This window comes from Phoenix dactylifera, chromosome 14 (assembly GCF_051530095.1).
Source record: "Phoenix dactylifera cultivar Ajwa chromosome 14, Ajwa_hap1_PhDact_Kaust_v1.1, whole genome shotgun sequence".
Lineage (NCBI taxonomy): Eukaryota > Viridiplantae > Streptophyta > Magnoliopsida > Arecales > Arecaceae > Phoenix > Phoenix dactylifera.
In genome coordinates, this window is record NC_143203.1 from 27,805,227 (window position 1) to 27,818,989 (window position 13,763).

Genomic DNA, 13,763 nt, shown 5'->3' on the forward strand with positions numbered 1-13,763 from the left:
AAATATATTGTAATTTATTTGGCATCAATATTTAAAAATGCAAGAGTAAATAATTATTTCTAATTATCTTCCAGGTAATAAAAATGCAAGTAAAAATGCTTGGGGCCATGAGTGTCAAATGAAGGAAAGAGAACAAGATTTCCAGGTCTGCATCAATATTTCTGTGTATTATGGCATGCCTTCAAGAGTACGTTAACAACATAATCATCCCATATCTCTCACTGCAAACTAAAACTATCTGAGAAAGAAGAAGCCATTATTATTAATGGAGAAAGAAACGATACCTGTGGCGAAGATAATAGGATAATGTTCTTGAAATTCTCTAATGTCTTCAAAATTCATGACATCAAATTTGGCTACAGTGATTTCAAGAGGCAAAGCAAGAAGAGAAGACCACTGTGGATATTAAACGAATAGAAGTATCTGCCACACAACAGCTGTATTTCATCTCAATATGTAATTATATCATGATCACAACCATAACCATATAAATCATAACTACAGTCAAACACAGAGATCAGACGCCTGGGCCAAATAAAAACAGAACCGGAAATACAAAACCTATAAATTAACAGAGAACAGCAACCGAACAAGACCAATGTTCATTGATGCTCAGGATTACAAAACAAAAATGACAATTGCATGCAATATTGGTATTACTACAGCCCCATGTTCTCTAATTCATCTACTTTTAAGACTTACAATGAGTAATAGACATCGATCATGCCTAACCAGTCCAAATTCAAAACTCCATGACTGTTAAAATGTTTTAAAAACATAACAATGCTGTGATAGTATATATGTGGATGCAAAGTGAAAATAAGCACATAAATCACAATCCATAAAAAAAGAATAAGCAGATTAGGCCAGAGCAGACAGAAAATTTTAAGCATCTAATTGCAAACAGTAGATGAAGCACAAACCTTTTCTCCAACTAGACATTGAGGTGTAGAAGAATGAAGTTTCAACAACTATTAATAAGTTACCCATGAGATTTGCAAGCTGCATTAAGCTCCCGACCTCCTCTCTTCTCTTGTTGCATGCAGAGTATGAAGTTCCTTATCATCTATAATCACTGAAGGCTAATTTATATTTCAAGAACAAATTTAAATATGAAGGTTAAATTCTATAATACTACTAATAGTTCATGTCCGGCTAATTTGAATGATTGGTGTTCACTGTTTGTGTCCACAGTCTGATAGGCAGAACTTGTACAATAAGAGCCGGTGCCTCCACCAAAATAATTCCAAGATCAAAGATCATTCATTACACATGACAACATAATATTCTTGTAATTATGAAAGGAGAGAATCCAAAATAATATACTGCAAAGCATAGGGAATGACAACATAATATTCATACGCTACTAGTAGAAAAGTCAGTATCGGTAACAGCTTACAAAGATACTCAAATGGAAAGAGCTGTAAACAATGGTGCAAAAAATGTACACCTATTGAGAGCATTGTAAATAAAATAGTTCATGTATCTATTTTCTGTAATAAAAGTTCCAGCACAATTGTCATTATAGGGGGTAGCCTCTTATTTGAAAGGAGCAATTTTCGTAAAATTACTTCTGATGGCCACAAATGTGTGGAAACAATGCAAAAGTAATGGTGATGATCTTATTCTAAAAAAAAAAAGAATAATCAGAGTTGCTGCATATATTAGGTTGCTATAATTTTTTTTTTTTCTTGGTTGTCGTATTACAAATAATGAGTTTCGCAGATTACTGCCTAAAGTGAATTATGGAGGGGGTAAGTTTCTTCTCAATCAGATCTTCTATTTAGGGCAACACCAACTTCAAATTCTTGCTATAGGACATGAGTACCTATCATGAACAATTGTAATTTAGAACATCTTTATGCTTAAAATAATTTATAGATAAAAAGATTAGTTAGTTTAGTTTTATGTTTTGTGTTTATTTACGTCAGAATAAAATTGCTTTTTAGGTCTGGCAGTCATTTATTTATGCCAAAATAAAAGTGTATTTTAGTCACTACTAAATGCTACTTAAAGTTCTATATATATATATAGAATTATTGTGAAGATGCAAATATAAGGAGTTGGCACGGAAGGGGAGGAATTGGGACACATCACCTTTCCTTAAAAACCCGGAAAAGTGAATAAAGAGACTAGGTTATGTGGTATGTCTAAAGCTATAAGCATATGTAGGAGAAATAATAAAAAGGAGGAAAAACTATATCCTCACTCCTATCTTTTATGTGTATAGAGCCAAAGCAGACACTGCTCACCTAACAAGGTCACTTATCCAAGGATAAGAAATGTCCTACAACCTACTAATCCCTATTTAAGGTAATCGTTGGAATATAATTAAGCCTTCAAAATTCATGGCTTCCTTATGGTATCCATACCATAAATCCTAAATTCTGTAACGATAACATGGTCAAGACATTTTTTAACTAAAACTATAGCAGCATTGTTTAATTCAACTAAAATGGAGCAGACAATTAGAACATTTTGGACTGGACATAAACCTATCAATTCAATGCCTATCCCAGATTGACAACATTGGGCACGTGTTCAAGCCAAAATATTGCACAAGCATGGGGATGCTTGCAGATGTGTTAGGCTGTGAGCTCCTAACACCTATGTTAGGACTCAAGATCTACAAGGGAAAAAGAAAAATGAACAAAGAAACCCTAGATCTACGATAGGCGATCATTACCTTCTTTCTGAGGCCCGAAGTCCTGGGCTTCTGCCCCTCAAAAGGAGACGTCTCCTTCCGAGTCACCGTAAACATCACCATTTTCTCCTTCTTTCTGTCGAGATTGCGATCAAGATCGACAGAGCGGGCGAGAGGTGGGGAAAGAAAGGAAAGATAGACACGGGAGCAACGACGGAGGACGTGTGGTGACGAGAAGCGAGCACGGATTTAAAGATCCAGAACATCTAGAATTTAAAGATCGAAGCAAGAGAAGAAGATCCCAAACCTGGCCTTGTCCCTGTCCTTGCCGGCTCCAAACTTCAAACGCCGCGGAGGAGAGATGCGAGAGGCGGGAGATATCCACAGAGAGGAGGCCAATGGAGAGGGGGAGGAGGGGAAGGAGATGCGGCGGAGGAACGCGATTTGGGGTCGCTCGAAGGAGGGGAATGACTGAGATCGGCGGAGGGAGGGGGGAGTCGGTCGGCGTGAACTAGCTAGGGATAAGGGATTTAAGGCGGCGGAGGGAGAGGGTCGATCGGGTTTTGTCGTGGGAGATATGAAGTCCGACGACGCTTATAAGCGTCGTCGCATTTCTCCCTTATGCCGACGCTTATAAGCGTCGGTGATTCCATAAAAAGCGTCGGCGGAAGATTTGTTACCGACGCTTTCTCAAAGCGTCGGCATTTACTGTTGCAAGAAAAAAAATTGCCGACGCTTTTATCTAGCGTCGGCAATTTAAAGTCGGCAAACGGCTTTTTTGTTGTAGTGACGTAACAACTCGCATCGCCCATAATATTTTTTTTATTAACTTAATTCTGTATCAACCTAAATTATTTTTCTTTATTAGCATGATCTTGTTAGAGTGATTTTAGGGGTCATATAACAACTTGTATCAATCAGTATTATTTTTTATTGTTATTGTGATCCTATATCAGCCTATATTATTTTTCTTGTATGGAGTCTATACACAAATATATATAACCCCTGAGATGTACCGAATATGACGGATCAGAGAAATAAAATTACTACTCTCTCTCTCTCTCTCTCTTTTTCTTGTTTTTCTCTTCTGCAAATATTATGAGAGAACAATCATTCATTTTCAAAAGGGAGAACATGGCGGTTTTTCAAAGATGCACATATCTCATACCGTGCAAAACAAGCATGACAGTGGATATTGATACTTCCATACTTGGTATGCTTATGCAACGGAATTTAACTGAATTTTTATCTTAGACTTGGCCTAGGAAGTTTTGCTGGATATTTATAAGAGCCACAAATGGAGAACGCATGAAGCAAATAGCATTCTTGGTCAGAGTCATGGTTCCATGCATGGGGTCAGTTTCAAAAGGATATGTCAAAATAAGAACAGCGTTAATTTCTAGATCCGCGAGAATGTGATTTACTTCATGCGTTCTCCATAATATCCAGCCAAACTTCCTCGGCCAAGTCTAAGGTAAAAGTTCAGTTAAATTTCGTTGCAAGATGATAAGCATACCAAGTATGGAAGAATCAAGATCCACTGTCATGCTTGTTTTGCACGCTATGAGAGCTGTGCACCTTTGAAAAACTGCCATGTTCTCCCTTTCGAAAATGAATGATTGTTCTCCCATAATATTTGCAAAAGAGAAAAAAAGAGAGAGCAGTAATTTTATTTCTCTGATCCGTCACATTCGGTACATCTCAGGGGTTATATATACTTGTGTATAGACTCCATACAAGAAAAATAGTATAGGCTGATATAGGTCACAATAACAATAAAAAATATTACCGATTGATACAAGTTGTTATGTGATCCATAAAATTACTCTAACAAGATCATGCTAATAAAAAAAATAATTTAGGTTGATACAGAATTAGACTAAAAAAAAAATATTATGGGTGATGCGAGTTGTTACGTAATCTCTAAAATTATGCTAACATCCCCTCTCAAACTCAAGATGTACCGAAAAACTGACATACTTGATGAAGAGTTGGAGTTGTAGCTCAGAAGCTGACGTAATAAACTATGAGCTGACATAAAGATTGACATGGTGGTAGATTAAAAGCTGATGTTGCAGCATAGAGTCTGATGTGGCAAAACACGAGCTATTATAGCAGCTCAAAAGTTGATGTAGCAGATTAAGAGTTGACATAACAACTCAGAAGCCAATATGGCAAATTGATGTGTCTGACAGACATGACAGACTGAGATGTCTGTCGATTGACTTGTTTGATATATGGCAGCAAGAAAATACATAGAAGATGACAGTTGTAGTGAGGACAGAGCTTAGAGAAAAAGCAACCAAAGGTCGATGATTGTCGTAAATGGAGGCACCATTGAAGAGGAGTAATTAGCTTCGAACTGGAGGGTGAAGGAGCCAAAGGAAGTAAATAAAACCAGAGATAGAGAGAATGGAGCCGAGCGACAGTGAGGAGAGACGACCGAAGATTTGGAGCTGAAGAGAAAAGCGATGGAGAGGAGCTGCGGATCCATAAAAAATAAAGGATCTTCGAGTAATAATCTACCAGTATAGTAAATATGCAGATCTACTAATGAGATCAATATTGATTCCTTAGAAAATAAAGAATCTGCGGAAAAATAGAGGATCCGTGGATCCAAAAAATATATAGAAGTTTTGGGTGTTGATTCATCCGGAAACAGAGATCGATAGATTGGCAATGAAGGTCTTCAAAGCTTTTAGACATAGCAATGATGACCACAGTAAAGGGAGAAGAGAGGGTGCAAAAGATTTGGTGATTGTTGGCTCCGATACAATGTTAAAATATTTACAGAAAAAAAGAAAAACAAAAAAAAGAAGAGAGAGAAGTGATTTTATTTCTCTGATCCGTCACATTCGGCACATCTCAGGGATTATATATATTTCTGTATAAACTCTATACAAGAAAAATAATATAAGGTAATATAGGATCATACTAACAATGAAAAATATTACTAATTGATACAAGTTGTTATGTGATTTCTAAAATTATTCTAACAAAATTATACTAATAAAAAAATAATCTAAATTTATATAAAATTATGCTAATAAAAAAAAATTATGTACAATCCAAATTGGCACGTTATGCTAACAGCCAAACTTATTTTGCACGGTACGACTTACGAGAGCTGTGCATCTTTGAAAAACTACGATGTTAGCCCTTGCTTATCTGACTGCCTGCAAAGTTTGACCCGCAAGCCACGTATTTGACGCGGCATTCAATGTTTTCTACTTTAAATGGATGATAGCTATCTGTTTCCGAGTGATGTGGCGGCCATCCAATGATGGAGAGCTCCCTGCCAGCGCGTAAGATAAGCACCGGAAAGGATCCACAGGCTTGAGCTTCACCTCTCGAAGACTTTTCTTCGAATTGACAAGTTGGAGCACTTACACACCCTATCAATTCACTTGGAAAATTCCATCCTGAATGTGGGGCCAGCAAGAATTAAAGGTCCAGCAACTATCGTATACATAGGATATCAGATCCAAAACCAAGACCAAGAGCATGTGTTTGTTTCCTTTCTTCTTTGTAGCTTCGCTGGGTTCTCTACTATGAGAAATCCTAGTATTCCCACCATCCTCATCCGTCTCTCTCTCATCTTCACGCTCCTCCTTCCTTTTGCGTCTCCAGCACCTAGGAGCTCTCTGACGAGACGTTCTTTCCTTTCTGTGGAGGATGACTCAGACATCCTCGTCTCACAAGATACGTCATTCGCATGCGGCTTCTACGAAGTTGGTTCGAATGCCTTCACCTTCTCGATCTGGTTCTCCAAATCAAAGCCCAAGACTGTCGTATGGACAGCGAAACGTGACCACCCTGTGAATGGTCATGGGTCGCGAGTTACAATGCGCAAGGATGGGAGCGTGGTTCTTACCGACTATGATGACACGGTCGCTTGGAGCACCAACACCGGCTCACCTCAAGCTCACATGCAACTTCTCGATACTGGGAATCTTGTTGTGAAGGATCCAGATGGTACAGTTCTATGGCAAAGCTTTGATTATCCTACTGATACTCTTCTCCCTAACCAGGCATTAAATCAAAATTCTAGGCTGGTATCTGCTGCTGCTGCCGGATCACTATCTTCGGGCCACTATAAATCTTATTTTGACAGCAATAATATTTTGATACTCATGTATGATACGCCGGAATTTGCTAGAGTCTACTGGCCTGATCCCGGACAATTATTGTGGTATACTGGCAGATCAACCTACAATAGCAGTAGATCCGCAGTCCTTGACGACATGGGGCAGTTCGTGTCGAGCGATAACTTGGCGTTCAAAGCTTCCGACTGGGGTCCAGCGATTATTAGGAGGCTGACTCTGGATTATGATGGTAATCTTAGGCTGTACAGCTTGGACGAGTCGACCAAGACGTGGTCGATTTCGGGGGTTGCTCTTTCATCGGTCTGTCTTGTACATTCACTGTGTGGTAGGAATGGAATCTGTGTTTACACGCCGACACCCCAATGTACTTGTCCTCCTGGTTTTGAAGTGAATGACCCGAGCGATTGGAGCAAAGGTTGCAAGCGCAAATACAGCATCGACTGCCACAAACCTTATCATGCTGAATTTTTGGAGCTTCCCCACACAGATTTTTGGGGGTCTGATTTCAATTTCACTCCTTCCCTGTCAGTTAGGGCATGCAGGAAGATTTGCAAAACGGACTGTTCATGCGAAGCTTTCGGATATAAGGAAACCGGAGAATGTTATCCAAAAATTGAGCTCCACAATGGAAAAAGTTATCCAGGCACCTATGGCACCATATTCTTAAAACTTCCGAGATATGTAAACACCTCAAAACTCTCTTCTCGTCTTCAAGGGCATAAGCCTGTTTGCAGTGTCAAAGAAGTGGACATCGGCAAGGATATAAGGCGAAAGAGCAGCGGAGGAAAAGATTGGGCCCATTTCTATTGGTTCGTATCGGCAGTTTTCGTAATAGAACTCCTTTTTATTACATTTGGTTGGTGGTTTATTTTCAGGAGGGGGGAGCAGTCAGCCCCAATGGAGGAGGGATATAGGGCGATATCTACTCAATTTCGAAGATTCACTTACATAGAGCTGAAAAGAGCTACTCGAAACTTCCAGGAAGAGCTCGGGAGGGGAGGTTCGGGAGCCGTGTACAAGGGAGTCTTGGATGATGACAGGGTGGCGGCAGTCAAGAAGTTGGAAGATGTGATCCAAGGAGAAGAGGAATTCCACGCTGAACTGAGCCTCATAGGGAGAATATACCACATGAATTTAGTGAGAATGTGGGGATTTTGTTCAGAACGCTCACACAAGCTCTTAGTTTCTGAGTTCGTGGAGAATGGTTCGCTGGACAAGGTTTTATTTCATGGTGATGGCTCAGCTAACTTTCTAAGATGGAGGCAGAGGTTTAAAATTGCGGTAGGGGTGGCAAAAGGACTGGCCTATCTTCATCACGAGTGCCTTGAGTGGGTCATTCACTGTGATGTAAAGCCTGAGAATATATTGTTGGGTCATGATTTTGAGCCCAAGATTGCAGACTTTGGACTGGCCAAACTGTTAAATAGAGGTGAATCTGGAGAAAACTTATCACGTATCCAAGGGACGAGGGGTTACATTGCTCCAGAATGGGCTTCGAGTCTTCCAATCACCGGGAAGGTTGATGTCTATAGCTATGGAGTAGTGCTTCTAGAGTTGGTGAAGGGGGCTCGGGTTTCAGACTGGATAATGGGTAGGGGGGAGGAGGTAGAGATGGTACTGAGGAGGTCACTTGAGTTGCTCAAAGAGAAATTAAAGAGTGGACAAGAGTCATGGATTGGGGACTTTGTTGACTCCAGATTGAATGGAAAGTTCAACAGCAAGCAAGCATTAATGATGGTGGAGATAGCAGTCTGCTGCCTCGAAGAGGAGAGAAGCAAAAGGCCATCCATGAAATCTGTAGTCCAAATGCTCCTTTTATCTGATGACGAGCTAAACTCCCATGCAGCATCTTTCCAGTAAGTTGGGCATGAAGTCGTTAATATGTGGTCATAATATCAAGTAATGTATCTTAGTCTTAGTCGAAAGCATTCCATGTAGGAAGCTGCTAAGGCAAATTATATATGAGCTTGTATATCCAGCGTTTGTTCTCCTACTTGTAAAGTCGATCGTCTGAATATTTATGTGTGTAGACTTTCTTTAAGTTAACAAGGAATAAATGAAGCTAGTAGCAGTAATTATTTTCTAATTATTTACCAATATGATAGCTTTGGATTAACGTTTTTCCGTTCCCAGAGCCGAAAGTGTTTTCACCCATTATAATTATCTTATTGTTTACCAGATTGAACAGACTAGCTTCCCCAAGTTGGTGTGATAAATTATCCTTAAATACTAGGAGGACAACTAGGTCGCATATATCTGAAACCGGTTTCGCCATATCAGTGATCAGTTAGAAATTCATTCTAAGGTGGAGATTGGCAGAAAGAAAGAGAGTAGGAGAGAGCGAGGGGAATTTCAATCAACCATCTAAACGGACCATATTGTAGAATTCATTATTTAATGTACTATTCATAGTATGGCACGGTCATCTGTACTTATTTCTGCTCAGCTTTAGTACATCAATCATAGTATGGCGCCATCACCCACATTTTTTTTCAAAAGAAAAAAGTCCCTGGGTTCACTATCATTGCAACAATATGATGAAATTATAGATCGTCTAAAACAATGATGTGCCTAACCATGTAGACCAGAAGTCTACACAACAACTGCAACTTATTAGTTGGTTGCCATTCAATACATGTATATTTAAGATTTTTTGAGGAAAGAACATCCATGCTTGTTAAAGAAAAAAAAAACCTTCCGTGTTATCCTGATTTTATTAGTGCACGGTCTTCCAAACAATCTTAAAACCCAACGTTATTGGTTGACCACGTAAAAGGGCACTAAATTGGTCGAAGTCGCATCTAACTTCCAAACCTCACTTGGCACTCTAGAATGTTTCATAAGTTTAGCAAATTAGGTTACTAATGGAAACCCCAGAAAACCGCATAGCCATGGCACTCAGCCAGGCGAGGTTCAAGTAACACTCGATGACCAAATCGGACAACTAATGAGCCTAGAGGCAGATCAAACCTTCCGCAGCCAAAAGGGCGCAGGACCAGCAGCAACGCGTAGGACCAGCCTGCAAGCCAGAATTCATACTATCAGTACACCGGGCGTCAACCGAGCAAGGCAGAGGCTGAGCGCGCTACACACCAGTGTCTGCACGCCCGACCAGCCGAGTGCGTAGCCAAACGTAGCAACAGCCACACGTGCTACGCACCAGTGCTTGTGCGCCCGACCAGCCGAGCGCGTAGCCAAACATAGCAATGGTCGCACGTGCTACGCACCAGTGCTTGCGCGCCCGGCCAACCGTGCGCACCAACCAAATGAGGCAAAGATCGAGCGCGCAACTCACAAACTTCTGTGCGTCCGACCAGCCATGCGCGCTCTTGCCCAAGCATGCAACCCACAAGCTTTGGCGCGTACATCCAGCCGCGTGCGTTTTTGTCCGACCCCAACGGGCAATTCCTTCCCTACTACGCCAGCAAGGCATCCGGCCAAAGCTCACCCCGAAGTTTTCAAAGTACTAAGGGGCATTGCAAATAGATCTAGCCCGAGCCAGATTGCTCCGTGGCCTTGGCCATGCGCGGGCGCCTATGGCTATGGCCGTGCGTGGGCGCCCATGACTATGTCCATGCGTAGGTGCGCCACAGCAACGGCCTCCTACTAACCCAGCAGGGTATCTGTCCAAAGCCCACCCCGAGGGTTACAAAGTCTGAGGAGTATTGCAAATGGCTTTAGTCGAAGCATGGAATTATGGTTTGCCAGTTACAGGCCGAAGCGTAACCATGAATAGTCCAAATCAAAAAGATAATAGTTGATCGGAATTCTGGATAAAAATGAAAGATTAAAAATATATGAAACCATTGTATGATAATATCTTACATGTTTTCTAGAATGAGTGATATGTTTGATGACGTATATGTATGAATGCATATTTATATAGATTTGTTCGAGCTATGTTGAATAATCGGTATGGGATTTTATAATTTTTCCTACATTTTGATATGGTTAATTTTTATTTAAATTTACTATATTGGTGTTTGTGTGTGGGATTCTTAGTGTGTTGTAAAGCGCACACCCCTTCCTTTTTACTTTCAGAGTTCGAGGATGCGTAGTTTCGAATGAGTTGGGTGTGGAGTTTGAGTATCAGAATTATGAGTTACTTAGTTTCTGATACTAATAAATATTTGAAAATTTTGAAATTGAAAAGTTGATTATTTGATCATAGTGAATTTATTTAGTTAGATTATTCGGCTATTAACTCTTGATTGAAATTTTTAGAATTATTTTGGAATTGTTCATCTTTGGCCTTGCATGATCTCTACAACATCGCTATAAGTCATATGGTCGTATCACATGGCCGATCGATATGATGGGTTGGGGGCACGATAGTATTAAATTTTTTTTGAATTGCAATCTAAGAAGTGATTTCATTCATATATTTCTGTACTCCTCAGTTTGGTGAAATGCGCCATGTGAAACATATGAAAGGTGATAAGCCACTCTCTTGATGCCATATGTAGTGTGTAGTAAATCACTGATTGAATTAGCAAATTGGTATTGAGTGGAACGGTAGACTTTCGTTTTGCAACCTCAAATCTTAATATATAGTGTAAACAATGCCCAGTGTTTTTCAGCCTATGAGCTGACCAACCAAATAAACTTAGATTTTTTCTTAGTGAGGACTGAGAATCTTGGCTGTTGCTGTTAAAATCCGAACTAACGTCGGTCACCGCCCGAGCTGCATGGAGGTCAGTTGGTACCAAGGTAAAGACGAATTAGCTAAGAGCTGAGGAGTAGCTTTAGGATGTTGTGGACCAACGTCGCCGCTCTGAAAGACGAGTACGACCTGCAAGAAAGTCTTCTTGCCGGAAAGTTTCTTGCGGAGGACACTCCGATGCTTAAGTTAGTAAAAATTTAGAGCAACAATAGGAGAAAGAGAGAGTGAGAGCAGAAGAGTACTCGAGAGTGCTTATCTGAGGATCCTCCGATCCCCCCTATATATAGGATGGGGTGAATATCCATTTTCTTATTCATTGAGGCACGACAATTGCATCGCGATAGCTAGATTTATTCGCTTAATGCATGGTAATAGCTCCTCGTGATATATTCGCGAGGTTAATTGTGCTGATTGTGTATTTATGGTTGAGCTAGATTGATCGTTTTCGAGACCATAATTGTCACTTCTTTAATGATCCTTGGTGTTACTCTGCGGCTAGACTGACTAGTATAACACATTGACCAATATCGAGGTCATTCACCTCGGTTAACGCCGAGGCCAAGGAGATCGAAATAGTTTGAGGTAAGGATAACCAATATTCTCTTCATTTTCTATCACTAATTGTTTTATTTCTCTAAGAAAGAAGAGGACTTGTTCAATTCTTCATAAATCCATCTATGTCGCATAGTGACTTTGTGTCCTTGACTCCAAGGAGGCTTCCGATCTCGCGAAGTATTCTAAAAGTCATGCGGATTCTTATCACTGGCATTGAATTCAAAATTATTGGGCAAAATTGGTGTGCGTCTAGCTTGACAAGTATTTAAAATTGCCCTTGATGCTAGCTGGCCTACACCAAGACCCTTCTCCATTGTGGAGATTGGCATTGTGGAGATTGGCTTAGTTGGACGCAGTCTAAATGTGGACTTTACGGAAAAATTATTAGGTGGGTCAGGTCCACCATGAATTCGGAATGAAATAAATCACCTTAATGATGTTATTCTGAAATAAATGAAACCACTTAAGATGGTTTCATTCTAGGTCTATGTGGACCTAGTTTGCCTAATAATTGGTCCAAAACTAAGTAAGCAATTCCCTAGCGGATCACGCCACGTGTCAAGGAAGACATCGCCTCCAAGCCAATAAATGAGTTATAGCATGGTACAGAAGGTGGCGGCCTGGGCACGAGATGTCCTCCCCTCGCGCCTCACTTCTATTGTGATATGGGAGCGAGAGCAGCAAGCACCAGCAATCTACCCAAACCAATGGCAATGGGCATCCCACACCAAATCCCCAATGTCTCCCTTCTCGTCATCCTCCCATCAATACTCATCCTTCTCGATGGGGTTGAACTCTCGAACTAATAATGTCTTAAGTGGGGCCACAATGTGCTGGGATAGTTTTGAAATTAATGGGGAAAAAAAAGAGTTGAATTGAATGCTCCGGATGGAGTCCTCTATAGAGATAAATAGCTTATGTAGAAATTAACGCTGTTCTTATTTTGACATATCCTTTTGAAACTGACCCCATGGAACCATGACTCTGACCAAGAATGTTATTTGCTTCATGCGTTCTCCATTTGTGGCTCTTATAAATATCCAGCAAAACTTCCTAGGCCAAGTCTAAGATAAAAATTCAGTTAAATTTCGTTGCATAAGCATACCAAGTATGGAAGAATCAATATCCACTGTCATGCTTGTTTTGCACGGTATGAGATCTGTGCATCTTTGAAAAACTGACATGTTCTCCCTTTTGAAAATGAATGATTGTTCTCTCATAATATTTGTAGAAGAGAAAAACAAGAAAAAGAGAGAGAGAGAGAGAGAGAGAGAGAGAGAGAGAGAGAGAGAGAGAGAGAGAGAGAGAGAGGGAGAGAGAGCAGTAATTTTATTTTTCTGATTCGTCATATTCGGTACATCTCAGGGGTTATATATACTTGTATATAGACTCCATACAAGAAAAATAATATAGGCTGATATAGGATCACAATAACAATAAAAAATAATACTGATTGATATAAGTTGTTATGTGATCCCTAAAATCACTCTAACAAGATCATGCTAATAAAGAAAAATAATTTAGGTTGATACAGAATTAGGCTAATAAAAAAAATATTATGGGCGATGCGAGTTGTTACGTGATCCTTAAAATTATGTTAACATCCCCTCTCAAACTCAAGATGTACCAAAAAACTGGCGTACTAGATGAAGAATTGGAGTAGTAGCTCAGAAGCTGACGTGATAGACTATGAGCTGATATAGAGATTGACATGGTGGTAAATCAAAAGCTGATGTTGCAGTATAGAGTCTGATGTGGCAGAACACGAGCTATTATAGCAGCTCAGAAATTGATG

The 13,763-nt window shown here is 40.1% G+C and overlaps 1 protein-coding gene across 1 annotated transcript; it reads left to right on the forward strand.

Moving 5' to 3' along the window:
• The first annotated feature begins 6,144 nt into the window (after positions 1-6,144).
• Positions 6,145-8,847, forward strand: LOC103696647 (putative receptor protein kinase ZmPK1). The gene has a single exon (XM_008778331.5). The coding sequence runs from the start codon at positions 6,196-6,198 to the stop codon at positions 8,608-8,610; it is 2,415 nt and encodes an 804-aa protein (XP_008776553.1). The 5' UTR covers positions 6,145-6,195; the 3' UTR covers positions 8,611-8,847.
• Positions 8,848-13,763: the final 4,916 nt, after the last annotated feature.